Consider the following 26195-nt stretch of genomic DNA (forward strand, 5'->3'; position numbering starts at 1 on the left):
ACTTTGAATTGGGCCCAGAAACTAATTGGCAGCCAGTGCAGTCAGGCCAGGATCGGTGTAATATCAAGCGTAGGCAAACTCGGCCCTCCATTTGTTTTGGGACTACAACTCCCATCATCCCTAGCTAACAGGACCAGTGGTCAGGGATGATGGGAGTTGTAGTCTCAAAACATCTGGAGGGCCGAGTTTGCCTATGCCTGGTGTAACATGCTCAAACCATCTTGCCCCAGTGAGTAACCTGACTGCAGCCTGCCACCGAGTCACCTTTTTTCCAGGGGGGCGGGGGGGAATGGCTCTCTGCCATCCAAGCCCCTCCCGCGGAAAAGGGTGCCTTGCTGGCAGCGGAGGGCGGAGCTGAACTGTGTGGAGGCCCGTGCATGTGACGTTGCATGTCCGCGTCTACTGGAAGGGCTGCCTAGTGGCTCCAATGCTAAACAAAGATAAGAGCAGGAGTCTTGAAGCTGTTCCTCAATGGTTAACACCTAATGAGCAGACTGAGAAGCTATGGGCAAGTCACTTGCAAGTCACTTGCTCACAGACTTGCAAACCTGCCACTTTTCATTTGTGATATATAGTGTGCACGCTCTATTCTTCTGTTTTCTGGTCTTTCTAGTCTGGACTGGACCAGGTACTATCCGCAAGCCTAGCTGTGCTGTGCCACTGAGCTGCAGCCTTTCCCCAAAGCATTGTAAAAGAAAAAAGATTAGTGAGCTATAAAACTAGTCCACGAGAACGGGTTTGATCTAGAAAGCTTTGTTACCTCTGTCCTGAAACAAAACAAATTCTGGTGGAAAGTTGTGCAACCCTTGGAGTTACAAAAATGCTTGTCAGCCAGAATAGAAATCTCAACCAAGAACCAGAATCTGCTTTAGAGCCGATTCCTATTGTAAGCAGATTGACTTTACTCATTATGCCACAAGGCCGTACTACCGCTCATGACATTTCTGATTCCCTCGCTTTCACTCATTCATCTCAAGAATGGAAGTTGTGACTCACATTCTCAACCAGCCCATATTTGCTTTCCATGCTGCCACTTTTTCTTTCCGGTGAGATAACAAGAACTGTATTTGTTCCCAAACATTTTGTAAAGGAATCTCTGGAGGTGGGTAGGGAGGGATCCTTCCCTGGAAATGCGCCTCGGATAACAATGAAATTGCACAGAGTATATGAGAAAAGAGCTCCCTTTGGCGCTCAGGGGAGGTGTCAGATCAGAATGCAAGAGGCAGTAGGAGTGCTATGACTTTGGGCAGAGGCCATGGGGCCTCACTCCGCAGAATGAGTAGGAGGGTCCTCAAAACAAGGTACACAGCAGACTGGCTCATCACACTTTGAAGAAAGGGGGGAGGGTGAAGACTGTTTAAGAAAAACAAAACACATTACCATCTAAAGAGCCTCCTCCTGTTATGTCCAGAGTCTATACACACCATTGATTTAAAGTGCCCCCAAAGAATCCTGGGAATTGTAGTTAAGGATGCTGGGAATTGTAGCTCTGTGAGTGGTATACTATAGTTCCCATGATTCTTTGGGATGGGGCTTTAAATACACACCATATAGCTAAAGCTCATTTAAAGCAGACTCTGTCCCTGACCCCCATTAGCCTAGCCTGACCCCCCCCCCCAAGCTTGCAGAAATCAGAGTGGCAGCTGCCCACATGAAAGAGAATTAGGCAACCCACTGAAGTAATTTTCTAGGAGGGGATCTAGGAGTGATTTGGAGTTTCAAAATGATTTATTCCTTGCACAATGTTAGTATTTCTATGCTAAGTTTTATACACACATATATTAACTTTGGAAATGCAAGTGTGGGGAGAAGCAGTTTCTTCTTGCTTTAGACCAGCTTATCATTTGTCTCGGTGGCAGACCAGGAAAGTAGCAACTGCAGTCTCTTTAAATCTTCGCTTTCGGATGTCCTCCCCCACCTTCCTCAGTTGCTGCTTCTCAACCCTGCTGTGAGCAAAAGGGCTTCCTCCCAGCACACGCAGAGCATGGCTGCCCCCCACAGAGGAGGATGGTAGCAGGAGTCTTGGGGACAGCGCAGGAAATCAGCCAGTGGGTGGCTCAGGCTGGGCTAATCACTCAGGAAGGAGCGGAGTCTGGAGGAAGCAGAAACAGGTGCTTGATTGAACAAAAAAGGCAAGGGAGATGGATGGATAAGGGAAAGAGTAAACAAGTGCTGGACAGGTGAACTGAGCCCTGTTCACCCACGCACCTGCTGCTATATCTATCTATCTATCATCTATCTATCTATCATCTATCATCTATCTATCTATCTATCTATCATCTATCTATCTATAAAGGTAAAGGGACCCCTGACCATTAGGTCCAGTCGTGACCAACTCTGGGGTTGCGGCGCTCATCTCGCGTTATTGGCCGAGGGAGCCGGCATACAGCTTCCAGGTCATGTGGCCAGCATGACAAAGCCACTTCTGGCAAACCAGAGCAGCACATGGAAACACCGTTTACCTTCCCACTATAGCGGTTCCTATTTATATACTTGCATTTTGATGTGCTTTCGAACTGCTAGGTTGGCAGGAGCTGGGATCAAGCAACGGGAGCTCACCCCGTCACAGGGATTCGAACCGCCGACCTTCTGATCAGCAAGCCCTAGGCTCAGTAGTTTAATCCACAGCGCCACCTGGTATATATATACTGTATATATATACTGTATATATCTATATATACTTCTTGGGAGAAAAGCAATGACAAACCTAGACAGCATCTTAAAAAGCAGAGACATCACCTTGCCGACAAAGGTCCGTATAGTTAAAGCTATGGTTTTCCCAGTAGTGATATATGGAAGTGAGAGCTGGACCATAAAGAAGGCTGATCGCCGAAGAATTGATGCTTTTGAATTATGGTGCTGGAGGAGACTCTTGAGAGTCCCATGGACTGCTAGAAGATCAAACCTATCCATTCTTAAGGAAATCAGCCCTGAGTGCTCCCTGGAAGGACAGATCGTGAAGCTGAGGCTCCAATACTTTGGCCACCTCATGAGAAGAGAAGAATCCTTGGAAAAGACCTTGATGCTGGGAAAGATGGAGGGCACAAGGAGAAGGGGATGACAGAGGACAAGATGGTTGGACAGTGTTCTCGAAGCTACGAACATGAGTTTGACCAAACTGCGGGAGGCAGTGCAAGACAGGAGTGCCTGGCGTGCTATGGTCCATGGGGTCACGAAGAGTCGGACACGACTAAACGACTAAACAACAACAACTGTATATATATACTGTATAACAAAAAGTGGCCAGCTCACTTTGTGGTGGTTCCAGTCCTGCTTAGATTTCCATTTCCAGAGGGGTATGCTCTTCGGCCCCCTGGAGCTTTCAATGTGGGGTACAAGCAAATTTCCCCAGCAACAGCACACCCACCAATCACACATGTGGCCATCCAAACTGACCCGCCTCTCCCACCCTGGGATGTCTTGTTAACCCTTCCGCAACCCATGCTCTCCTTTATGGGAGAACCTGCTTTGTGGCCTAAGCCAAGATAAGAGGTTTCATATGAATTGTAAGTACTGCCTTTGACATATGTTTGTTTAGATGACCATTAGTAATTTAGCTTGAATACTAATAAGACTTGGTTTATACCACCAGTGAATGTATTAAACATAACAGAAAGCAGAAAGAGAAATTACTGAAGAAGCCCGAAACTCTTCATGGGCGAAACAGGTGACAAATGCCGGCAGCCTGTCTAATCTGTCTGCATTCCAGTTGATACTTCGTTTGACCTGTTGCTACTTTGCTGACCACTACAGGAGCCTGACAAACAGAGCCTCAAAGACCATAAAGACTGGTTTCACCTTTTGGTATTTATTTGTATATGTTATCTGCTTTTGACATCTGCTTTTGGCTTCTGTTTCAGCGTTTGTACATTGTTCTCTTATTGTTTTGACCTATGAAGCTTTTAATGGCTCAGGACCACAATATCTCAAGGATTGCCTCTTCCCATATGAATTTTTCTTTATCCACTTTCTTCATGCCGTGCACAATTTTATAATATTATATCCTGTCATCTCTTTCTCGCCTTTTATATAAAGGTTTCAAATGCTGCAACCTTTTCTCCACTTTGGTAAAAAAAAATTCTACTGGAAATTGGGGGCACAGGTGATCAGTGTCTTTTCATCTTTTTCCTGGAAGAATCTGTCAGTGATTCAAAAATATGGCTTGAGAGCTATCTGTGTACATTTAAAGTACACCCTCCCTCCCTGGGAATCCTAGGAAATGTAGCTTACCCCTAACAAAGTTACAAGTCCCGGCATCCTTAACAAGCTACATGTCCCAGAACTATTGGGTGTGTGCACACACTTTGAATGTATGGTGTGTACACAGACCTAGTTTGAAACCCATGTTCCTCAATACCTGCTGAATTGGTATGGAAAACGCGCCTAACAAAACTCCCAGAGATCTGATCGCTCAGCTCAGCTCTCACTACCTTTGGAGTTTTGATAGCTCTTTAAGTGACCTGCAAGCTGCATGTTGCAGAAGGGACTATCTCTCCATACCTGTTGCAATAACTCACCCACAAGGCAAACCATCCCTGCCCTACGCTTATGTCTTCCAAATGTCGGTTTTGTCTGTGTTTATGGAGGATAGAATTTTATGCCCACTCACCTGGCAGTAAGGGCACTTTCAGACAGTTGCTATTTTCTGTTGGGATTCAACTGCAAATTTGCATTGCACAATTGATGTTGATTTGGCGTTCTTGCGCAACAACCCTGCTTTCTCCACCCACCCACCCAGAATCAGACTTCTTGCAAACAGGGAAGCAATGCACAGGAAAGTATAGGATAGCACTTGCTTGCCACAATTTGCTTTAATATCCCTACAAATGAATCAGAATGAGTGCTCAATAAACAGGCCCTCTGGGATTGGCCAGAATCTCACACAATTCAGTGGGGCTTACTTCTGAGTAGACATGCATAAGATCATGCTCTTCCAAATACACGTGCAGGCTGCAGATGTTTATCCTGCTCTGGGTTTCAGTGTCTGAGAGTTGCTTCCTCCAATTCTTTCTGTATTTGCTTTTCTTTCTTCAATGTACAACAAAGGCCTTATTGACTGGCTCTGCCTTGGGCCAATGGGGAAGCTTCTGACCGCTCGTCTGTCCACTGATTTGTCATAGATAGTCTCTGCTGAAACTGCCGGGAAGTGGTTAAGCAATAAAAGCTAAGTGGAAAGAGCATTAGCTGTGCTGACTCCGTAGTATGAATAATATATGGAGAGAGCTCTATAGGTGTATAATGTTTCTGAGACAAACATTTGCTTTCTCCGCAGGCATTTCCCCTCGTATTATCTGCCTAAGGCTGGGGCAAAGAGCCACCTGATGTAGAGAAGAGAGCAACTGATGAGAGAATCTTGAAAATACCTGGGTCCTTGCCAGCTGCCAGTGGAAAGGATGGTTGTGGAAGTCTGGTTGCATCACTCGGCTCTTGGAAGAGTGTTCTGAATCCTGTGCTTTTCTGGAAAGCCCTTGTCCCTCTGTTGGCTAGGATGATGCCTTTCTCTATAGCCAACCTATTTGGGAGACTTTGAAGAATGGGGTCCTTCGCAAGACGTCACTTCTCAATGGAGCATGACTTTCAGGTTCCTTCTTTTGCTGCTGTCACTTCCAGCCACCTGCTCAGCCACACCTATGAAAGAAACCCACTGCATGAAGAAATAGAGAGGTGCACTCTGCCTTGCTGGGACAGGACAAAGGCGTGTGAAAAGGTATGCTTAGTAGTGCTGGGGTGAGGCTAATTTGCATCTCATTTTGGTGCTAAATGGAAACACTACAGCCTGATTGACTGAGCAGGATGCACTGAGCAGGATGTGGTTGGGAAAGAGTGGCACTGGTTTTGCTTTTGGGCTGGGAGATCATATTAAAGAAAGGAGAGCTTGCCTTGTGTGACTGTTGGCGGCACAGGGAATAGTATTGCAGCCCAGTCCTGTGCATTTTTTTACTTTGAAGCGGAGTCGTTGAATTCAGTGGGACTTCCTCCCAACCTGAAAGGGGGTGTAGAGTTCCAATCGTAAACCTCTCTATCATCACTTTGAAAGGTGAGATGCAGATATTAGGCCAATCAGAATCAATTGATATTTTTTGGATGTTTTATGGCTGTTTTATTAGTATTTTGTTGACATTATCCTGATATCTTGTACTCTGCCTTGTTACATGTTTATAAAAGTGCAGATTATCAATTTATGGGGGGGGGGGAAATGAAAATATTCTACCACATACTTCATTTCTGGTCTAACCTATTTTGCTTTCATTCCCTTCTGTTTATTTTCTTTACAGGGGGTTTCTTAGTGATCAGCTACAAGCCAGTTCAGGTAGATATTTATAAAGAGAGTTGGGTAAAAGAACCTTAACTTACGTTGTTTCAGGGTTACTATATTGCAATGTGAAATTGCTCTAATTAAAAAAAGAAGAGAAGAACACAGGTCTAAGCCTTTCTACTCAGCTCTTCATCCCCCCCCCCCAGGTAACAGCGTGAGGAGGACCCAGGGCCTGTGGAGTTGCACCCTCTGGGAAGGAACATTCATATCCAGGGGGCCAGTTGCCATGCGGTTCTTCTTAAGGCGTTCACTGGCAGCAGCTATTTCCCTGCTTGTGTTCCTGCTCCTCATAAGTCTGTCTCCTTGGACCCAAGAGGATTCTGAGACGGTGAGTAGAGCATAAACCACATGTTCTGGGCAGAATAAAAGGGAACTGATACCCAACAGGCCTTGCTACTCCCATCCTGTTGTTCTGCTGTTTGGTTAGAAGCCAGGGATTGTCTCGAGACATTTCTGCAAAATATCTTCAGGAAATATATGGACCTGACTTCCCCCCCTCCACACCCATCTTTTTTTGCAGGGGGGTGGGAATCATAGCTGCCAAGTTATCCCTTTTTTTAAGGGATTTTCCCTTATGCTGAATAGGCTTCCTCGCGAGAAAAGGGAAAACTTGGCAGCTATGGTGGGAATCCAGATTCTTAAATTTAGCTGGTGACACACATCCTTCATTGGGGAGAGGGGTCAAAGGCAGCTGTGGATATTCTGATGACTGAGGCAGAAAAGCCAAATGGTGCTTCATTGGTGATAAATAATAATAACTGATGGGATTGAAAATGATATGCCTTTGTAAAGTAGGGTCTTCCTCCTCTTTTCTTCAGGAACTGGTCTTGCACCCACTCTCTCACTCGATAGCAGGAACATGGATTGAAAGTGACAGGCATCAAATCACCAAGTATATCTTGGATTCTGATTCCTCATTATGATTCTTCCAAGTGGTTCCTACAACAATACATTGTGGTGAATCCCCACCCCCTATGAAAAGTACTCTTGTTCAGGGCTGCTCAGACCTCTTGGGACAAGGGGAGGTTTTAAAAGGGCAAAGGGACTCCTACATCCACCTCTAGAGTCTAGAGGGCTCAGGTTGCAGCGGACAGGCAGTGGGGGGGGGAGGGAGGCAGCCAACCCTAAACTTCACATTGTATTGCTAAATAGCAGTGGGTGGAGTGTGACTGGCTCTAAAGACTAGGGTGTCATTTCCTCCTTTTCTCCCTCCTGAAACATGCCAACATATTACAGGAAAGGCTTGTACCCCAACAACCTCTCCTCCAGCATTCTTTCTCAACTGCAAGCAGCTTGAACAAACCATTCCCTCTGCTGCCCATTTTCTTCCCTACCCCTCTGAAAATTAACATTATTAGTGTGGAGGACTCCCGGGTTCTGAATGGGGTAACTGTGCCCCTGAAGGACCAGGTACACAGCCTGGGAGTCATTTTGGACTCACAGCTGTCCATGGAGGCGCAGGTCAATTCTGTGTCCAGGGCAGCTGTTTATCAGCTCCATCTGGTACGCAGGCTGAGACCCTACCTGCCTGCGGACTGTCTCGCCAGAGTGGTGCATGCTCTAGTTATCTCTCGCTTGGACTACTGCAATGTGCTCTACGTGGGGCTAACTTTGAAGGTGACCTGGAAACTACAACTAATCCAGAATGCAGCAGCTAGACTGGTGACTGGGAGTGGCCGCCGAGACCACATAACACCGGTCTTGAAAGATCTACATTGGCTCCCAGTACATTTCCGAGCACAATTCAAAGTGTTGGTGCTGACCTTTAAAGCCTTAAATGGCCTCGGCCCAGTATACCTGAAGGAGCGTCTCCACCCCCATCATTCTGCCCAGACACTGAGGTCCAATGCCAAGGGCCTTCTGGCGGTTCCCTCATTACGAGAAGCCAAGTTACAGGGAACCAGGCAGAGGGCCTTCTTGGTAGTGGCACCTGCCCTGTGGAATGCCCTCCCACCAGATGTCAAAGAGAAAAACAACTACCAGACTTTTAGGAGATATCTGAAGGCAGCCTTGATTAGGGAAGCTTTTAATGTTTAATAGATGATTTTAATGTTTTGTTGGAAGCCGCCCAGAGTGGCTGGGGAAACCCAGCCAGATGGGCGGGGTATAAATTATTATTATTATTATTATTATTATTATTATTATTATTATTATTATGTGTGTGTTGACTTCCCTTGGTGATTTATGTCATTGATAGATACACATAATCAGCTGTTCGTAACAGATAATGGAGAAACCTGGGGTTTTCATGTAGCTGTGGCTAGGAAGCAAGTATGCTTTCACACACACACACACACACACACACACACACACACACCAAAACAAAACAGGAATTTATGCTGGCTGCATACACACCATTCATTTAAGGCAGGTCCCTCTCTGCAATTCTATGATTCTACAAACTTACCATTCTGCATACCTTGGGAGTCCCCTTGGTATGTAGAAGCCATCCCCTTTCTGCTTCCAAACTGATAGGCACTCTGCTACCCCCTATTTTGAGCAGTGATGGTAGTAACATTGGGAGTTGCCAAGAACCTACCTTGCTTGTTGTCTCCGTATCTAGAGATGTAGAGCCCAATGTGTTGGGCCACAGATGTGCTCTGGAACATATACTTTCTTCTAAGTGTTGTGGTCCTGTTTTTTCACAGAGGGAAGTACGACAGTGGGCCCAGCATGTGGGGCTACAGCAATTGCACACTGACTGGAAACAACGTAGTCTCCAAAAGCTAGGGAATGCCACCAACTTCCTGAACATCTCTTATCGCTATCTTGCTGGCATCCCCCCACCTCAGAAAAGTGAGTATGGAACACCTCCCAAAAGGCAGATCAAAATTAGAAGCAAAACTTCAGAGGTTCACAGCAAGTCTGTTTTAGAAGTCCATGTTTGCATAGAAGAAATTTGCATTTCAGGCTGTCGCAAGAGAATGTGGACTGTGTATGCACAGATCTGTCACATCAGCACCATGCATTTGATATATTCTTGTACCCCTTTAACAGTCATGGCTCCCACCCGAAGAATCCTGGGAACTGTAGGCCTTTGTGGTCAGTGCCCTTAACAGACTACAGCTCCCAGGAGTCTTTGGAGGAAGCCATGACTGCTAAAGTGCTATGAGAGTGCTTTAAATTTACGGTGCGGGTGTGATCAGAAAGAACTGGGGATGTGGGATGCCTTTGTGGGCTCACTACTAGGATCTCATCTTTTGCTAAGTGCAGACTTCTGCAGTGGAACCATGTTTCTGCCTTTAATTCTAGGGCAAATCTGAGACAGAAGAGAGCCCATTCTGGCTGCTTCCTTCTTTACCTAGATGGATAAAAGTGGGGTTTTCCGTCCATTTCTGGCCTTACACTGCCACCCAGTGGGAAAATAGAGCTTGAAGCCTACAGTGTACAGGAATGCATAGCTTTCCTCAACTATTGTGCTTGCTATCAGGGAAAGAAGGGAAAGGGCAATGCCCCTTCTATCCATTTGCTCATTTTCTGTACCTCCAAGGCAACAGGTGAGGATGCGGTTGATGCATCTCATAAGAACAGAAGGCAAGCCTGTTGGATTAGGCCAGTTCCCATCTGGAACATCATCCTGTTCTCACAGTGGCTGTTTTTGCTCACTTGCTTTCCTTGTCCACTGCACCCAGGAGGCCACTGGGTTCCTATAGTACCACAGATGTGGGGAAGGAAATGGAAAGAGAGGCAGTGGAAAGGGGTATGAGGGACTGCAGCTATATCCTTTCCCACTGCCTTGGTGTGAGAGGATCTCTGGCTTGCAATGCACCAAAAGTAGACAGGTGTGCATGGGCACAAACAACAACACCTTCATGTCCTCTCTGTGTGCATGCACATTCAAGGCAACCTATGCCCTGCATAGATGCATGGTCGTCCCTCACCTCCCTTCTCAGCAAATGGAAATGATAGCAGAACAAGCCTGAGTCATCCTCTCAGCCTTATGCTCACCTGTGCTTTGCTATCACTTCATTTGGGGGTGATTTTCCCCATGTTTTCTGATTTGATGCTGGGACAGGTACAGAAACATTTGTGCTGCTGTATCACAGGTAAAATTCACAGGGTTGTTTTTTTTAGAGAGAGAGAGCAAAAGAGCATATATATCACATTCTTTTCACTTTTGCTCAGATTGTACAGATCTTCCAAGCAACCAGCTTTCAAAACTTATAATTGTCATGTTTCCTAAAACATTCAGATTTTTAAAATCCTATTGGCACTCAACAAGTGAACCCAAGCCCCAGACCCCGAGCTGGAGGAAAGCCTATGGGGGTTTGTGAGAAGCAGGAGTTCCAAGAAGAGTCTTAACCACCAGAGTGCAGAGTTCTGACACTTTATTGAAGATAGGTATAGGCTTACAGCAAAGCAGCCTGCCAGTTCCCCTTGTCCTGGCTCAAAGCCTTCTGTGGGGCGGACTCTACAGCAAGGAGACAGCTTGTCCGCACCCAAGCAAAGATATATAGTCTTTATACAGTAGGGCAGTCTGTGTCAGCCACCTGACCAAGTTGCAGGTAGCAAATACCCAGAACATGATAGATAGTTCCTCTTCTGGGCTCTGAGCTCAACATCCCAGTTCCCAATGATAAGGGTAACATCAAAGCAAACCAAGCACTATCAATTAATTGTAGGCCTATCTTGAGTGCCAAGATGATATAAGCACAGCTTCTGGAGCAGTTCTGTACCTTCAGTACAACACAACCATTTTATGGTCACTTTCTTGCTGCTAGTGAATATAACTTGTCTATGTTAGCCAGGACCTATCTAAATTGAAATTTGAAATTTAGGATTTCAGAATATTCTGAAATTATTTCAGAACATTCTGAAATTAACAGAGGAATCTATCTCCAGGTGAGTTACATAAAAGCCAGTTGAAGATGTAGAGCACAAAGGTTTTCATCTGGGCTGATGCTTTCATACACAAAGATGGTCATTTGTTGGCCTAATCCAGGCACATGTTGAGTGGGCAGAGTTTGAAATCCAAACTCATAAAGCTAACAGGGTGGGAGAAATTATCCCCTTTAATGGTTGAGTTTATTTTTAATATACTAAACTAGAATTCTTCATATATTCCAGGTCAGTTTTGTCAACTTCAGCAAAAAATTATGGTCAAAAATGTCCTGAGATGACATTTTAGCAGAAATTTAATAACTCTGCGTCAAACAGTAACAACACTGTGCCTGGCCTTTTCTATTCTGCAACTCTAAACAAGTTTTGCTAAATGTTGGTCTGACCTTAGCCAGAGATTTTTCCAGAATAAAATCCTGGATTCACAAACGCATGCTCTTGAAAGAAGCCTCCTTCAGTGAAAAAGCACTTTCATTTGTCTGTCTTGAATTTACTGCCCGCCACTTTGATTTAGCGATGTTCTTGCGGATTTGTGTAGATGCAAGGAACTGCTTTTCCCATTGACTGGAAACAATATGTCTGTTATAATCTGCTGTCAGCCTGTCTTGCATTCATGAGGTGTCTCCCCTTTGGCTCCTGATTTCAGAGTTTCTGACTGTAGGGCTGTGTTCTGTCAAGCGGAAGCGAGAGAACTACCTTCTGGAAACCCTGCAGTCTATCTTTCAACAATCAACCCATGAAGAGCTGAGAGAGATGGTGGTGGTTGTCCACTTAGCTGATCCAGACCAGGAGTGGAATTCTCAAGCACTGGAGAAAATTGCCAAGAGGTTTGCTCCGCAAGTCTTGCTGGGCCGCCTGCTGGTCATCCATGCTCCTTCTGAATACTACCCTCCCTTGGAAGGCCTGAAACGGAATTTCAACGATGCCGAAGACCGTGTGCGATTCAGATCGAAGCAGAATGTGGATTACGCCTACCTCGTGAACTTTGCAGCCAACCTCTCCACCTACTTTCTCATGATTGAGGATGACGTCCGTTGTTCCAAGTCCTTCTCCACGGCCATCAGAAAGTCTGTGGCGTCTCGGGAAGGCTCCCCCTGGGTCACCCTGGAGTTCTCCAAGCTTGGCTACATTGGCAAGCTTTACCACTCCAGCGACCTGCCCCGTCTCGCTCAGTTCCTTCTGCTCTTTTACCAAGAGATGCCCTGCGACTGGCTTTTCGTGCATTTCCGCCTTCTTCTTACCCAGAAGGACGCAGTCCGTTTCAAGCCGTCCCTCTTTCAGCACATTGGCCACTACTCTTCCTTCCAGGGCACAGTAAACAAGCTGAAAGATGAAGACTTTGAAGAAGACCTCTCCACACACCCTGACAACCCCCCTGCAGATATGATTACAGATATTAAGACGTTTGAGAATTACCTTCCCAGCAAGGCTTACAGCAACATGGAAGACTACTTCTGGGGCAAGGACCCCTCTGCTGGGAATTCATTCACGATTGTTTTTAAGCAAGCTACCCAAATCTTCCGCATCCAGATCCTCACAGGCTCCAAACAGCGCCCAGGAGACCATCTCCGGGCGGGGATTGTGGAGTTGGGCACCCAGAAGGGCCGGGGTGGCTTGCGCTGTACTAGCTACACCCCAATTGGACACTTTGAGCATGGAAACTTTGACAAGCAAGGCCTTGGGGGCAGGACTGCCTCTGCCCCCGAGTGTGTGCGCATTACAGTGACTAGGACTCAGAGCGAATGGCTGATCATAAGCAGCATAAGCATCTGGACAAAGGCTGGTCCCTGAACTGGATGACAATTCGAGTTCAAGCGCTCTCATGACAATCTTGTGATACTAAGGGTGGTAGACCGGTGGGGTTTTAATTTAGCCGAAGCCAATAATTAAACATCCCACACCAAATCTGTAATTCAACAGAGGGGAGATTAGCCTCCAAGCGCAAAGAAGCATTTGGAACACAGGATGGAGCAGAGCATTTTTTGCCTTAGGAACTTAGATGTTCAGGTGGCAGTCAACATGACTGACAGTACTAGAGCTAGAGAGCTGGTGGACAGTGTCCTTCCTCCGCTCTTTTGCCTCTCTAATGCACAGATGTGATTGCAAAATCATAGCTCACTTCCTTCCCAGAGAGAGTAGCTATGGGTGGCAGTAAGCCAAGAAAAGTCCCGTGAAGTGGTTTCTCTGTTTCATCTTCCAGTTATGTTAACATTTCTATGTGCAGCTACACTTTTTAAAAAGGGGGAATATCAGTGGGATCATGAATATGAAGATGCACACAAGCTAAGCCAATCTGGTGACACAGGGAACTTAAGGAGAGAATATCACTCTTTGGGAGCAGTTGAAAAAACTGCAGGCTGTCAGCATTATTGGTGAATGCATAGATTTGTAACTCCCATAGCAGCTTATTATGACCAAGAATGCAAACTCTGATGATGATAATAATAGTAATAATTTCTTACTTATACCCCACCCATCTGCCTGGGTTGCTGCAGCCACGCCGGGTGGCTTCCAAAAGAATATAAAAAACATAATGAAACATCAAGCATCAAAAACTTCCCAACACAGATGTTGCCTTCAGATGTCTTCTGAAAGTCATGTAGTTGTTTATCTCTTTGACCTCTGATGGGAGGGTGTTCCACGTGGTGGATGTCACTACCAAGAAGGCCCCCTGCCTGGTTCCCTGTAACCTCACTTCTCTCTGTGAGTGGGAAAACGCTTATGCTCATATGGAGATAGCAGTATTGAGTCAGTAGCTCATGTGCTTCTAGCCTGCACTCTTTATAAAGATTTTAGGAGTGATGTTATTACTATCCATACCAGGTTGCTCAACCATTGCTACTGTGTCCTTTCTTCTAGCAGATAATCAGGTGACAGCAAAAACTGCCAAGTTTTTACCAGGGGCAATCAGAATAAGATCTATTTGATTATGGATGCAGACCTCCAGAATGTATTTTGTAAAGTTATGTTTTTACCTCTATCTTCAATACATTGTCTTTTACTTTATTGCAACAGCTACCAGTTGATGCAAATAAAGATAATTCTGATTCTGACTGCCACCTGAACCTCACAGGTACTAGGGTAAAAAATGTAGCACAGCGACCCTACAAATGACCGTGCAACAAGAAAAGCAGTCTCAGTGAGTGGTATCGTACTTCTCATCAAAATGACTTGAAGCACATTCTTGCAAAGATTCTGTCTCTAAAGATGTTTCCCTTAAACAGCCATGTTTGTTCACCTGTGTTATGCTTGCTGCATTTGAGATTTCCCATTATTTAGTCAGATAGGCTCTATTGTTTAGTGGGGTAACTAGATTTCACTTTTATATTGTCTGCCTTTTAATTAATCTGCTTGACTAGTTCTCAAAATGCAACCCTGAACGAAGCCGCTACCAGTTTTGATCAACATGGAATAGTATGTCATTGTACCTTAAATCTATGTCATTGCACTGTAAATCTGAGAAAACCCTTCCCACAAAGGACATACTTCAGTGTCGTCTATCTAAAAAAAGACTCTTGGTGACCAGGAGACTTTCCTTTGGAAGAATATATGTTAATGGCACAGAATGACTGCTAGATTTTTAGGATGCATGGGACCTGAAACAAAAAGTTTAAATATGGAGCCAGCCAGCCAATCCTGCCCTATTCTAGGGTGCTCCATTCCATCCCCCCTCCAGATTTCCATTCCCATCAAACATCACTCAGCATTGTGTGGCCTTTGGGCACCATTTTGGAATTCCCTGTACACAAAGTTGTTTGTACTTCTGCACACCTAAAACCTGCTGCTACCTCTCTTGTGCATGGATGGAACCACACCCAGTGATTTTTGCTATTTGTATCTACGATGGTTGAGCAGATATCAACTCTGGAATGCAAAAGCCCCCTCCCTAGGCTAATGGAAGGTCTCTCTGTGTAAAGTAACAACTCACAGAATCATAAAATTGTAGAGTTGGAAGGGACCTTGAGGGTCATCTGATTCAACCCCTGCAATGCAGGAATCTTTTGCCCAAGGTGGGGCTTGAACCCACAACTCTGAGATTAAGAGAATCATGCTCAAACAACTGAGCAAAAAGGAGGAGGCAGAGAATTAGCAAAGAACCTAGGAGTATTTTGGGGTGCAGTGCCCCTCTCTGAAGGGACCCAGGTGGCGCTGTGGTTAAACCACTGAGCCTAGGGCTTGCTGATCAGAAGGTCGGCGGTTCGAATCCCTGTGACGGGGTGAGCTCCCGTTGCTTGGTCCCAGCTCCTGCCAACCTAGCAGTTCGAAAGCACATCAAAGTGCAAGTAGATAAATAGGAACCGCTACAGCGGGAAGGTAAACGGCGTTTCCATGTGCTGCTCTGGTTTGCCAGAAGCGGCTTTGTCATGCTGGCCACATGACCTGGAAGCTATACGCCGGCTCCCTCGGCCAATAATGCGAGATGAGCGCGCAACCCCAGGGTCGGTCACGACTGGACCTAATGGTCAGGGGTCCCTTTACCTTTACCTTTACCTGCCCCTCTCTGAGGATTTGATGTGGGACAGTGGAATACGAATGCAGTGGTGGTTGTATCCATCTATGTTCTATTACTTCTATGTTTTCGTGAATAAACCAAATATTCCAAAATGCTGTAAGTATCCAATGTTCCTTCAGGAGCTAACTCTCACTTAGGGAAGTTGTAATTGGGAGGTATATTCCAATAATGTATTGAGGACATCATGTTGGCCCTTAGTGCTCTAGGCCAAACTCGTGCCACCTGCTTCCACGTCAGCCATTTTCTGTGAATTAGCCACTCTTTGTTCACTCACTTCTATGAGGCATTAGCATGACATTGTGCTCAAAAACATCCATCTCCCTAGTTTTCCCTGTTCAGTTTTCTCCAGAGCTCATAAAGGCCAACATTTTTAACGCTATGGAACAGCTGCACTATTTTCTCAGGTGCAGATAATCCATTACATAGCTATTCTGTAGTTTGGGGCTACTATATGGATTGCTCTTGCCTGATCTGTGTCTCCTCCTTAGAAATCCACTCTTATCATTTTTACCATTCCCTTTCCAAAGACTAGTTTATCTGAAAGGCCTGTAGTGTTATCTGGGATTAGAGTCTGACAATATTGCTTGCTCCTCTTGCCATGGCAAAAGGGCAGGCTGGTGAGTGAGATCCACACAAGGTTTCCTCCCAATGCTAGAGCCACGAAGTGGGTGTGGGTGTGATGCCAATTCCCTCCCCAGCTCCCAAATGTGTAGCTCTGCACTAGCTGAGAGCAAAAACAAACCTCTAGTTGACATGGCTTCTGAAGCATTCACATAGGTCAAAGACAAATGACATTTATAAATAACCACATTTAATGGAAAAGCACGGTCAGTAACTAGGAACACTGAACAATGCTGGATGACTGGAATAGCAGGAGTATTTCAGCTTGTTCAATTTCCCACATTTATAGACACCTGCAAGCAAATTTTAATTTAGGCAAAAGTAATCATCATTGATCCAGCTAAGAAGACTGTGGATGTAATATATTGTCAATTCATATTTGGATGTGGAAAGTCCATTCAAAGTGTTAAAGAGATATTCAGGCTGTGCAAGTGTTGAATACGTTTTGGGGGTAATAGATTTACTCTGAATACTTCTCTTGTTTGAGAAGTAGACCCTACAACGTGGAAATTACACCATCAAATTGTCAACATTCCATTCTTACATTAATATGTGAATTACATACAAGATCTAATTGTAAAGGATGCAAAATGGCCATTCAAACTTGAGTGTCCTGTAGCCCAGGACAACTCTGGAGAAAGCAAACTGAAGTCCTTAGGTACTCTGCAAAGAAATGGTAGAGTTTTTATGAACTATCTCCAGCAGTTCTGCTATGAATATATCCCTTTGAGTGCTTTGAGACCACTGTGTTGAGAAAAATAATTGCCACCTCTCACACCTGTCTGTGCATTAAAGATAGTAAGGAAGAGGAAGAAAATAAATAAATACTCCCTATTCACTTCTGTCCCCAATTCCAAATGTCTAGTATAAAACTGAAAGCAGACAGCCTCATTTGCCCTGATACTAGCCCACTCTTGTGGGAGATGTGGGAGACATCAGATCTTGGGCCAGGCAGCTCTGTTGCAGTATGGCTGTTCTTTTCCTTAAAGTTGGCACCAGTGTGATAAATGCTACACTGTAAAGGCCACAGATTACTTTCTTTCTGTAATACATTGCTTGATCCTCTTACCACAAGGCTTAATTAGAGAGTTTTTCAAGCACCTCATATCCACTTTGCAATAATAGAATCCTACTATTCATAATTATCTTTTAAATATTGTGAAAAGTACAGAAAACCTAGGTGCACACATCCAACGAAAAGTCTTCAAATAATGCTGCATTTTGCTCGTTCATAAAGGATGACAATTTGTTGTACCGCACAAAACAGGAGGACACACGAAATCACTGATACTGCCTATAGTCCCCAAATGGAGAGGGCTGCAACTGAGATGGGTCGTCTGTAAACTGAGGACCTGCATTTGAAACACAAAACAAACATTAAGTATTCAATGCTCTGCTGCATGTTAACAGTGGGTATGTCTTCAGATCAAGCATTTATAACTTACTCTATACAATTGTTTTAAGTACTTACTAGTAGACCAAACATAAACTGCACAGACTGAGGTTAATCTGTTTCATACCCAGTGCTGTGCAATAGGAGATTTCCAGTATGAAAAGGGGCATGGATTAGCTCCTCAGCACTGTAAAATAACACTGGAGCTGATGGAAAGGAAGCCAGGCCATAGAGCCCACAAAGTATCCAGAGGATCTATGGCACAGGCTCTATGGTTAGAAACAAGATCAGACGGGGCAGAAGGATCAAATATGAGTTTAGTGCAGCAATGAAGCAGAGGAAAACCACCCCTAAAACTTCTGAGTGGGAGGGTAAGCAAGCAGAAGTCCTTTTATGTTGAACTTGGCAGCAGCAGCAGCAGCAGCAGCAAGTATGGCAGTAATGGTGGCAATGGGGAACTGGCAGGCCACACAGCATGAGGGGTACATGCAGCTTGCTGGTTGCTCACGTCTGCCCTATCAGCTTATAGTAAGGATGCTAAAGGTGGGAATTACGGTCAGGGGGATATAGTGCAGGAGGTTAGTGGAGAAAATAGTGCACTTTCAGCTACAAGCTGTGTATTTCAGTGGGAAGTTAAATGCACATGGACATTTGCAAGTTGCCAAAGAAATATGAAGTCCTGATGAAGCAGGTAAGACTCAATGAAATCAACTGGACTACTCCTGGGTAAATCTGCATACTTGGGCAATCAACAGATACATATCATTCCAAAGCATCTTTGCTGCTTTGGCTAAACAGATCCCAGTACTGATTTTCATAGGCACTGCACATGACATTGTGGGCATCATCCCGTTAATTGTAACCACAACCACTTATCCCACTGTATCCTCATGAAAGCCTAGGATAAAACCGGGAAAGTTTTTCTTTCTGACCATATCTGTTGGTAATCCAAGCTTTAGTGTTAATCATTAACAGTTTAATGGTGTGAAATGCTGCATAAAGGCAACCACCTCACTGAGAATTAATCCATATACGGTTCAAGAACTATTATTAACAGTTGGTTTATATCAGTTTGCATTTCCCAATTCTGTGAAGGTATCAACAGGTACATAATCCATAAGAAAGCTTATCTTGTCACATTCCTGTTCTCCCAGATTCCAAAATATTATACCATCTTAATTTCCCGAACAAACCATTTGGTTAAAGATCTTTATATACTGTAGTTTAGAATAGCCTTCCCTCAGATAAACAGAAGTCAAATGGCTAAACAGCGTAAAGTCTAAAAGAATCATGACTAACATCTTGTGTTGCATCCCAAGTTGTGATAGGCATCTTACCATTTGGAAACTGTGTAGACGCAAACCTCGTTAATAGGATACCAGCTCCCTCAATTAAAGCCAGAAGAATTCCTCCCATAGCTGCAGACCCAACCATGGCAACTGGCCCATCTGAAAAGAGGTAGAATATGGAAAGTGTTGCTTTAAAAAATATTTTATAATGGTACACCAGATTATTTCACAAACACTATTGGAAATGTCAGCTATGTGTTATGTACGCATCTTTCCTGGGAGAATAATTGAGCTAATACAGGAAAGAAATAGCAGTACGGATTGTTTGCCAAATAAAAGGCATTCAATGATTCTATTCTTGAGTGAATTTACAACTCAAATTTTTTCTCTCTCAATGCTAAAATTGTCCAAGTTCCTACCCTAGCAATATTGATGCAATCATGTGTTCATTATAAATTCTTACTTTTATAAACAATACAACCCTTACCGCAGAAAGGTCAAGCACGTATGTGAACGTAAGACTGTCTAACATTTTTAAAAACTGACATTAAAATATTTTCAATGAAATATTTCCAATAAGCATTAACTCCAAACTGGTGTCCTTACTTCTTGCAGCTAAAATAGCTCCGGTTAAGGCACCACTAGTGATGGAATTCCAAGGATCTTCCTTTCCTCTTGCTTTCACCATACTGCAGTCAATCATGGAGAAGAGACCACCCCACACAGCAAAACTACCTATTTGAAGGGGGGAAGATATCTGGGTTCAGAACTGGCGAAAACAGTACTTATTGCAGTTTCCTTATTTGGGTTTCTGGATATTAAGTTTCAGGTTCCCAGCAAAGGCAATGGTTACTGCAGATATTCCGCTTCAAGCCCACAACAGAAGCAAAGGCAAATTCATGACAAAATCTGCCAATAATTATTCAGGAAGCCGACAATACACAAATGTCTTCATAAGTATAATTCCTAAAAAGGTAAAGGACCCTTGGGGTTGCGGCGCTCATCTCACTTTACTGGCCAAGGGAGCCGACACTTGTCCGCAGACAGTTTTTCTGGGTCATGTGGCCAGCATGACTAAGCTGCTTCTGGAAAAACCACGGAAACACCGTTTACCTTCCCGTTGGAGGGGTACCTATTTATCTACTTGCACTTTGACGTGCTTTCGAACTGCTAGGTTGGTAGGAGCTGGGACCGAACAACAGGAGCTCACCCCGTCGTGGGGATTTGAACCGCCGACCTTCTGACTGGCAAGCCCAAGGCTCAGTGGTTTACACCACAGCGCCACCTGCAGCCCATAATTCCTATCACATGTTAACGAAAAATCCTGAAACAACAATCAAGTCTCTCACTATCCAGATTCTCCTTTCCTAACAGACTCTATTCACTGCACTCTACAACTGAATCTACTGGCCGCCACCAGTAGCTTCTCATCAACAATTCAAAGTTCTGGAGCACTATATTCTGTGCAAGTCCTCAAACCACTTGGCAATATTACGGTAATAAAACGCAATTAGTGTGTTAAAAACCAAGCACTTCAAAACAAAATCAGTTGAAACAAGACAATTGTTTTATTTGGCTGCCTGCCCAGTGGCAGGAGAACAGGAGCAAATGCCTGATGTTGGCTGTGCTTGCACATTGCACTAAACCACAGTTTAGCACAGGGGTCCCCAAACTTACCTGGCTTCAGGCCGGTGCCCACTGCGCCAATCGCGCAGCAGGCCAGAGGGCGGGGGAGCGCACGGGAGCACGCACCCAAACGTGTGCACACACGATTTCCGATGCACTTCTGGGGCACCAGAAAACTGGAAATAGCTTGTGCGCATGCGCATGGCTTCCTCCGGCCTGGAAGTACGCCAGAAATGATGCTTGCGCATGCGCACAAGCTATTTCCGATGCTCCAGGCACCCGGAAGTGGGCAGCTGCGCCGCACCAGTAAGAGCAGGCAACGGCAGCGGGCGGCGGGGGTTGCCGGGGGCTGCATAAATGAGCCTCGCAGGCTGCATCCAGCCCATGGGCCTTAGTTTGAGGAAGCCTGGTTTAGCATGACATGCATGAGTTACACTGAGAAGTTGATTTTTAAAAGCAAACAAACAAACTTGAGAAAAAGCACCCTGCTTATTTTCAGAAAAGCACCAAGTAGATATTTTGGTCAGGGCCACAATCCCACACACATATTTAAAATTTGTACAGGTGCCACTGATTTCCATAGATTCTACATACACTTACCTGTGCACATTAGATTCTTTCATTTAAAAAAATGGAAGCATAACCCTGAACAAGTCTCATCTGCACTTTTCCAGACTGTGCAACAGTACATATTATTAAGTATAAAGTTGGAGAGAAAGCTATGTAAAGCCCAAGATAGGTTTACAGAGCTAAAAACTGGTACTGGATATGGGTTGTGTTCAAAAAAAGAGAAATGTTAAGAGGTAGCAGTGAGGGGAAACATAGAAAGCAGGAAACAACATAGTCCATAAGAAACCAGTTGTATGAATCAATACACATGTGCTCTTGGAATAGAAATGTTTCATCATCCCATTCATTTAAGAACAATTATGTAATGAAGGTAAACTAAGGGAAGTGAGAACTGTTACCAATATCCCTTTAAAAACAGAATAGAAAAAAAAGAGATTGGATATATAGTGCAATTACCTCCCAACTGTGGTGCTCTGGTTTTAATAGCTGTCAAACTACCCCGCAACCGATAATTTACACCCTGCAAGAGATAAAATAATGAAATTGGAACAATTTCAATAGTTGAAGCTCTTCACATACTGAATTTAGGATGCATTTAGTCTGAAAACAACAAACCTATTTTGTTTGCTGCAAGTTGCATGTTTTATCAGTTTCTTGTTTCTATATAGCACCTTACAGCAAATAGGGGTTTTTTTTGTTTTGTTTTTAAACTGTTTTTATTTGCACATTGGTTTCATCTCCTGAGCTAAGCTCAAGAGGTTCTAAGCATCTAATTTTCCTCTCTCATGGAAGACCCTTCTATGCCTGATTCTGCCACATCCTGAAATAGACCTTGAAAGAGTTGTCTCCATTTTAAAAAAAATATGTGCATTAATTTTCACTATCACTAAAAAAAATATCATCATAAACCTTCCCCACAATAAATCATTTTAACTCACCACTGGGGAATTTCTGAATCCTTTGACAGCTTGAAAGATGCCACCGCCAATGGCTCCCATTGTGAAAGCGCCACCGCAGTCATCCACTATTCTCCAAGGGCTAAATGAAAGAACACATACATTAATGTGCTCAGTCTCACAAACATCACATCATAGTAAAAGAAACAAATGGGTCACTTCATTATTTTATAACCTTACTAGCTGGCCCTGCCACGCGTTGCCGTGGCTAATCCCTGTGATTCCCCCCAACCTGTCCCGTCCCATGACGTATCACACCCCCTCTTCCCCCCAACCCCCACCCAGGCGAGTCAGTACCTCCATTCAGCCTAGTCTGTAAAGGCTTCGGCCTAGTATGTAAACGGCAGCTGAGGTGCTGTTGAGAGGGAAGGTTTTATAGGTGTAGTACCAGTGTAGCCACCGCTAGAGGGCGCTGGTTGCACCCTGGTTCTTTTCCCAGCAGGCTGAGTGGTGCGTTCTGGAACAGGGTTTTTGGGGGGTGTCATCTGGCGGAGGTGTGGCACCTGTCTTTGAAAACCTTGTAAGAGCCTTCGGACATTCACTTTGGACGTTGTGTTCAAATTTGAACGCAAACGGTGAAGCGGTTTCAGAGAAAAGTGGATAATAACCCACATGCCCAGTTTATATTTTTTTATATATAGATTCACTAAACCTAAAAAGATTATCTACCTAAAAGATTGTCTCACCTCTTACATATTCAAGAGACCACTGTGCTCTGCAGGAGAGGGCCTACTGCAGATTACATCTCATCAAGGCATCTGTTCTGTATAATGTCATAATTGGCCATTTCGTGTGGCAGCACCCACCATTTAGAATACCCTCCCATTATATATCAGGCAGGCACTGTCTCTATTGTCTTTTTGGGACCTACTGAATACTTTTTCCACAATCCTTTTAGTGGAGGACACACACACCGCCCGGGGTCTGGTATCTGTTTTAAACGTTGATGTTATTATTGCTAATTGCTTTGTTATGTTTCATAGGAAGCTATTCATAAATGGAAATAAATGAAGGACATATGACACTGTAAAACTATAACTCCCGTTAACTATATACTCAAAATCTCTTCTCCGTTTTTTTTGCCATTGCAGAACATTATTGGGTCTGGAACACTTAAGCATTAAACTATACTTCAGAGGTCAACAACCAGTTTGGACTCATCTGTAAACTAGAGAAGCTGCTGTGGGCACCACACACCACGAAGCAGACATATGTATTATATTGGATACAATTTCGGGACTGTTTTTTTCTGAGAGGGGGAACCTGTGGGTGCCAGGGAAGGTCTTTGAAGGTGATACACCCTGTGCCTGTCTGTGCACCCTGCGTCTCTCCAATTCTCCATCCACTATGCTTCCCCTCATTCATTCATTAACACAGGTCAGAACTGATGACTTGCAGAGGTTTCCCTTCTTACATTGCTCCAAGCACTTCAGTTGTCCCCCTTCCACTCTCCTTCTCTCCCCTCCGATACTAAGCCAAAGGTTGCATGCTCCTCATGAATGATTTATAAATGCAAGCCATCTCCCCAACCCATGTACAGTGGATCTAGCAACCTCATCCATAAAGTGCTGCCAAGGTGCGTGCTGATCCCACTGTTCTGCAGTACAGTGGTACCTCGGGTTAAGAACTTAATTCATTCTGGAGGTCCGTTCTTAACCTGAAACTGTTCTTAGCCTGAGGTACCACTTTAGCTAATGGGACCTCCCACTGGCGCCGTGCCGCCACCATGCGATTTCTGTTCTCATCCTGAAGCAAAGTTCTTGACTCGAGATTCTATTTCTAGGTTAGCGGAGTCTGTAACCTGAAGCGTCTGTAACCAGAGGTACCACTGTATTATACTTTTTGTTTGCATAGTCCTACAATGTGTTTTTAATCTTATAAAGCAAAAGTGTATACTCAGCATCTCTAAACCTATCCACTTTTAAGTGTAACCTAAGCATGCACCATGTTGCTTAAGAGTACACATAATGCACTGGTGGTATCAGTCCAGCAATTTCCTACAAAGCCTCAGCAAATTGGAAACATTATGGGTGAAGGACGCACGAGAAACTGGCCCCCATGGACCTGCAGAGCACCTTCTCTTATAGCCAGTTATAGCCATGTAAATCCGAGTTGCCACATGGGAGATTAAAAGGGCACTCCGAGGAGCTTCCAGTTTAGCAAAAAGACGTCCTCCTTTCTGCAATTCAAAGGACAAAATGGACATGCCCATTTTGCCCGGGCACAGGGAGCTTCAGCCCATCCCGCGTCTCTGGGACCCATTGGGATCGGGTACTTCATCCACCCGCAAGGGAGCTGGCCAAGGCAGAAGCAAGGCCAAGAGGGGCTTCCCCAACCCCTGCAACCGGTCAGGCAGCAGCGGCGGCGGCTGACCCACTCGCGGCTCCCCAAGGTCACTTGCCCGCCGCCGGTCCCGAAGAAAGGGAGGCTAAGCGGCTCCTGCCAGCTCTGCCAGCTAAGGACCAAACCCGCCGCCCCTCCGTCCCTCTCTTCGTCTCTCCCGGGAGAAGCGGAAGGCGGAAATGCGGCTTCTCACCAAGGCTCACGCGCGTACTCCTCCATCTTGGCTCCCGGCTTCCGTACCTAACGCGCTCGCTCAGCCGGCTGCCGGCATGCGAGTCACGTGGGTCCTCGCACCTCCGCTTCCCCGCGAGACTCCTCTGAGCACGGCCATTGGTCGTCCGGCTTCCAGGAGCCGAGCCAATAGGAATCAGGAGAAGGAGGAAAAGAAAGCGACACACTGTAGTAGACACACAATACGTACTGTTAACATTTGGTGAAGGACGCGGGCGGGGGGGAACGGTCATGATTCTGACAAGTGTGGTGTCGGTCACGTATGTGGTACACCAAGAAAGGAACTTTCTATACTTTGCAGAGTCGGAACTAGTTCGATTTGAGAGCAAGAGTGCCCATTATGTCTGCGAAAGAGCGTGTCTCTACATTTATATCTCTATGTTACAAACTAACAGCGCCTCCTGTAGAGACGGTAAAGTGGGGGCGAGAGGCTAACGCGGAGGCTATTTTGAAATTCCTCCATAGAACTAGAAATAGGTTAGATGTGTTCTTCCTTGGTTTCCCACTTGCTCTTCCAAAGCAAAAGACAGAGAAGTCTTCGACGGTAGAGATGCTGCGGTAGAACAACTCTGAGTCAATGTCGGCAGTTTTTTTTTATGGGGAGTTCATTTCGTGCGCCGCTTTAAATATTCAAAAAGCAACAAATGATGTTTTGGCACCGGAAACACTAAAGCATTTATTATGGCATCAACCTTCCTGGATTACGGCCTGTTTCATCAGATGCAGGAAGAGTTGTCCTGAGTATCTGGCGCCCAAATACATGGGGGCGGGATAGTATAGAAAGTGAGGTGTTGCGGGAGGAGGGAGGGAAGGAAGAAGAGCACAAACAGGAGTAATTACGCGGCAATTCACGAAACAGTTGAGTGAAAAAACCAATGTTAAAACAAAGCAAAACAAAAACAAAAACACTTTTAGATCCAAACCAGGTATCCTCAAATGATCATAAAAAGCTGTGGATGGGGTCCAGTGGGTGTCTGTTTGCTTCTTTTTTCAGAAAAATAAAATAAAATAATAATAAAAACAAAAAATAACAAAAGCCGCCAGCAGATGGGGCACATAGTTTGTAATGCTTCTGGGCTTGTCCACACTGGAATTTAATGAGTGTTTGCAGCTGTTTGCTTTCCCCTTTAATTTGTGTAGCCTACATGACATCACCTCAAGCAACACCAGTGTTGATGCTTTGCCCCTAAAATTTCAGGATTACTCAAAACAAGGATAATCTGATGAGGCGAAAATCAGGCTCTAAACTCTTCTACTACGGAGTTTTGGTGTTTTGAGTTGGTGGTTCAGTTGTCACTTTCTGCTACTCCCCTTTCTGTCCTCACTCAATGCTTTCATTTCTTTTCCCACTTTGCTCATAACTATCTCCAGTATGCTCCTGAATAGAGGATTTTTATTTTTTATTCCTCCGATTTGCACAAAACCAGAAAACTGCACAAGCAAACCACAAAGTTCTACACCAAAAATATTGGGCAGCAATCTGAAAGTGAGTGCTGAG

General features: G+C 44.8%; 2 protein-coding genes and 1 long non-coding RNA gene across 6 annotated transcripts; 1 reads left to right on the forward strand and 2 right to left on the reverse strand.

The window, feature by feature from the left end:
• Positions 1 to 1706: 1706 nt before the first annotated feature.
• LOC148685114 (uncharacterized) lies at positions 1707 to 5499 on the reverse strand. The gene is made up of 2 exons (XR_015951135.1): positions 5364 to 5499; positions 1707 to 2092 (listed from the first exon to the last, which is right to left on the reverse strand). It is a non-coding gene; the product is annotated as an uncharacterized LOC148685114 (long non-coding RNA).
• Positions 5465 to 15763, forward strand: LOC118089492 (alpha-1,6-mannosyl-glycoprotein 4-beta-N-acetylglucosaminyltransferase). 4 transcript variants are annotated; one of them, XM_060277212.2, is made up of 5 exons: positions 5465 to 5707; positions 6276 to 6310; positions 6463 to 6644; positions 8965 to 9112; positions 11802 to 15763. In XM_060277212.2, exons 3-5 carry the CDS (start codon positions 6543 to 6545, stop codon positions 12944 to 12946), a joined length of 1395 nt encoding a protein of 464 aa, XP_060133195.1. In that variant the 5' UTR covers positions 5465 to 5707; positions 6276 to 6310; positions 6463 to 6542; the 3' UTR covers positions 12947 to 15763. The 4 variants fall into 4 exon arrangements, with proteins under 4 accessions (XP_060133195.1, XP_034980121.1, XP_060133196.1 ...); XM_035124229.3 differs by lacking the exon at positions 5465 to 5707 and adding an exon at positions 5927 to 6037; XM_035124230.3 differs by lacking the exon at positions 6276 to 6310 and having other exon boundaries at positions 5570 to 5707.
• A 699-nt stretch (positions 15764 to 16462) lies between these two features.
• Positions 16463 to 24732, reverse strand: TIMM17A (translocase of inner mitochondrial membrane 17A). The gene is made up of 6 exons (XM_035124113.3): positions 24660 to 24732; positions 22106 to 22205; positions 21624 to 21687; positions 19578 to 19706; positions 19020 to 19130; positions 16463 to 17641 (listed from the first exon to the last, which is right to left on the reverse strand). Exons 1-6 carry the CDS (start codon positions 24683 to 24685, stop codon positions 17571 to 17573), a joined length of 501 nt encoding a protein of 166 aa, XP_034980004.1. The 5' UTR covers positions 24686 to 24732; the 3' UTR covers positions 16463 to 17570.
• Positions 24733 to 26195: the final 1463 nt, after the last annotated feature.

The sequence above is a fragment of the Zootoca vivipara genome, chromosome 7, assembly GCF_965207765.1.
Source record: "Zootoca vivipara chromosome 7, rZooViv2.hap1.1, whole genome shotgun sequence".
Classification (NCBI taxonomy): Eukaryota; Metazoa; Chordata; class Lepidosauria; order Squamata; family Lacertidae; genus Zootoca; species Zootoca vivipara.